The 990-nt window shown below is 62.7% G+C and overlaps 1 protein-coding gene across 1 annotated transcript in view; it reads left to right on the forward strand.

The window, feature by feature from the left end:
• Positions 1-30: 30 nt before the first annotated feature.
• EMH_0078790 (uncharacterized protein) overlaps positions 31-990 on the forward strand; it is a gene marked incomplete at both ends in the record, with an annotated part of 1,412 nt that continues 452 nt past the window's right edge. Inside the window, 2 exons of the mRNA XM_013500042.1 lie at positions 31-708; positions 768-988. Of these exons, the coding sequence (XP_013355496.1) occupies positions 31-708; positions 768-988 (899 nt within the window). The remainder of the gene's footprint in view (positions 709-767; positions 989-990) is intronic.

Raw genomic sequence — 990 nt, forward strand, 5'->3', positions numbered from 1 at the left:
CTGGGGGCCCCCCCCGGGGGGCCCCCCTCCATGCAGTCTGAAGGGCCCCCCCCCCCATCTGCTGCTGCTGCTGCAGCAGGAGAGGGTACGGGTTGGTGGTTGAGGGGGGCCCCTTGGGGGCCCCCCCCTAGAGACGATGAGAGGGGGGGGGCCCCCAGCTTATCTGTAGGACTAAGAGGAGGGATAGGGGGGGGGCCCCCGGGGGCCCCCTTGTCTATATATGTACACACAGATGCATCGCTGAAGCTAGGGGAGGGGGTGTCTGTCTGCTGCTCCCCCCTGCCCCCTGACCTGCTGTTAGTTTCGTCTGTGAGTGGGGCCCCCTCTGCTTCTTCTGGTGCTGCTGCTGCTGCTGCTGCTGCTGCAGCTGCTGCATCTGCTGCTGGAGCTGCATGCATTGAAGAATCTCCTGCTGCAGCACCAATAGAACCACCAGCACTAGAACCACCAGCAGCACCACCACCAGCAGCAGCACCAGCAGCAGCAGCAGCAGCAGCAGCAGCAGCAACACCACCACCAGCAGCTGCAGCACCTTTTAATCGGGGGCCCATCGGAGACAGATACACTCAAAGGACGCCCGTGCTGCTGCAGGGGGCCCCCAACTACAGTAACAACCAGCAGCAGCAGCAGCAGCAGCAGAAGCCGCAGCAGCTGCAGCAGCAGCAGCAAGAGACAGAGCTGCTATATATACGAAAGCTCACACACAAAGTTTAGGAGGAGACGGAAACAAACCAGAAACACCCAAGCTGCTGCACCTGCTGCTGCAGCAGCTGCAGCTGCAACTGCAACTGCAGCAGCAACTGCAGCAGCAGCAGCAGCAGCAGCAGCAACGGCTGCTGCGCCTCACAAACCTGCAGACCCTCAGGCCACGCAGCAGCAGCAGCAGCACGACAACCAACAGGGGCCCCCAGCAACGAGAGAAGAAGAGACAGTCTAGGGGGGCCCCCCCCTCTACCCTCATACAGCTGCTGCTGCCCGCAGGGCCCGCAC

This window comes from Eimeria mitis, genomic scaffold (assembly GCF_000499745.2).
Source record: "Eimeria mitis Houghton genomic scaffold, Emh_scaff4958, whole genome shotgun sequence".
In the NCBI taxonomy this organism is placed as follows: Eukaryota; Apicomplexa; class Conoidasida; order Eucoccidiorida; family Eimeriidae; genus Eimeria; species Eimeria mitis.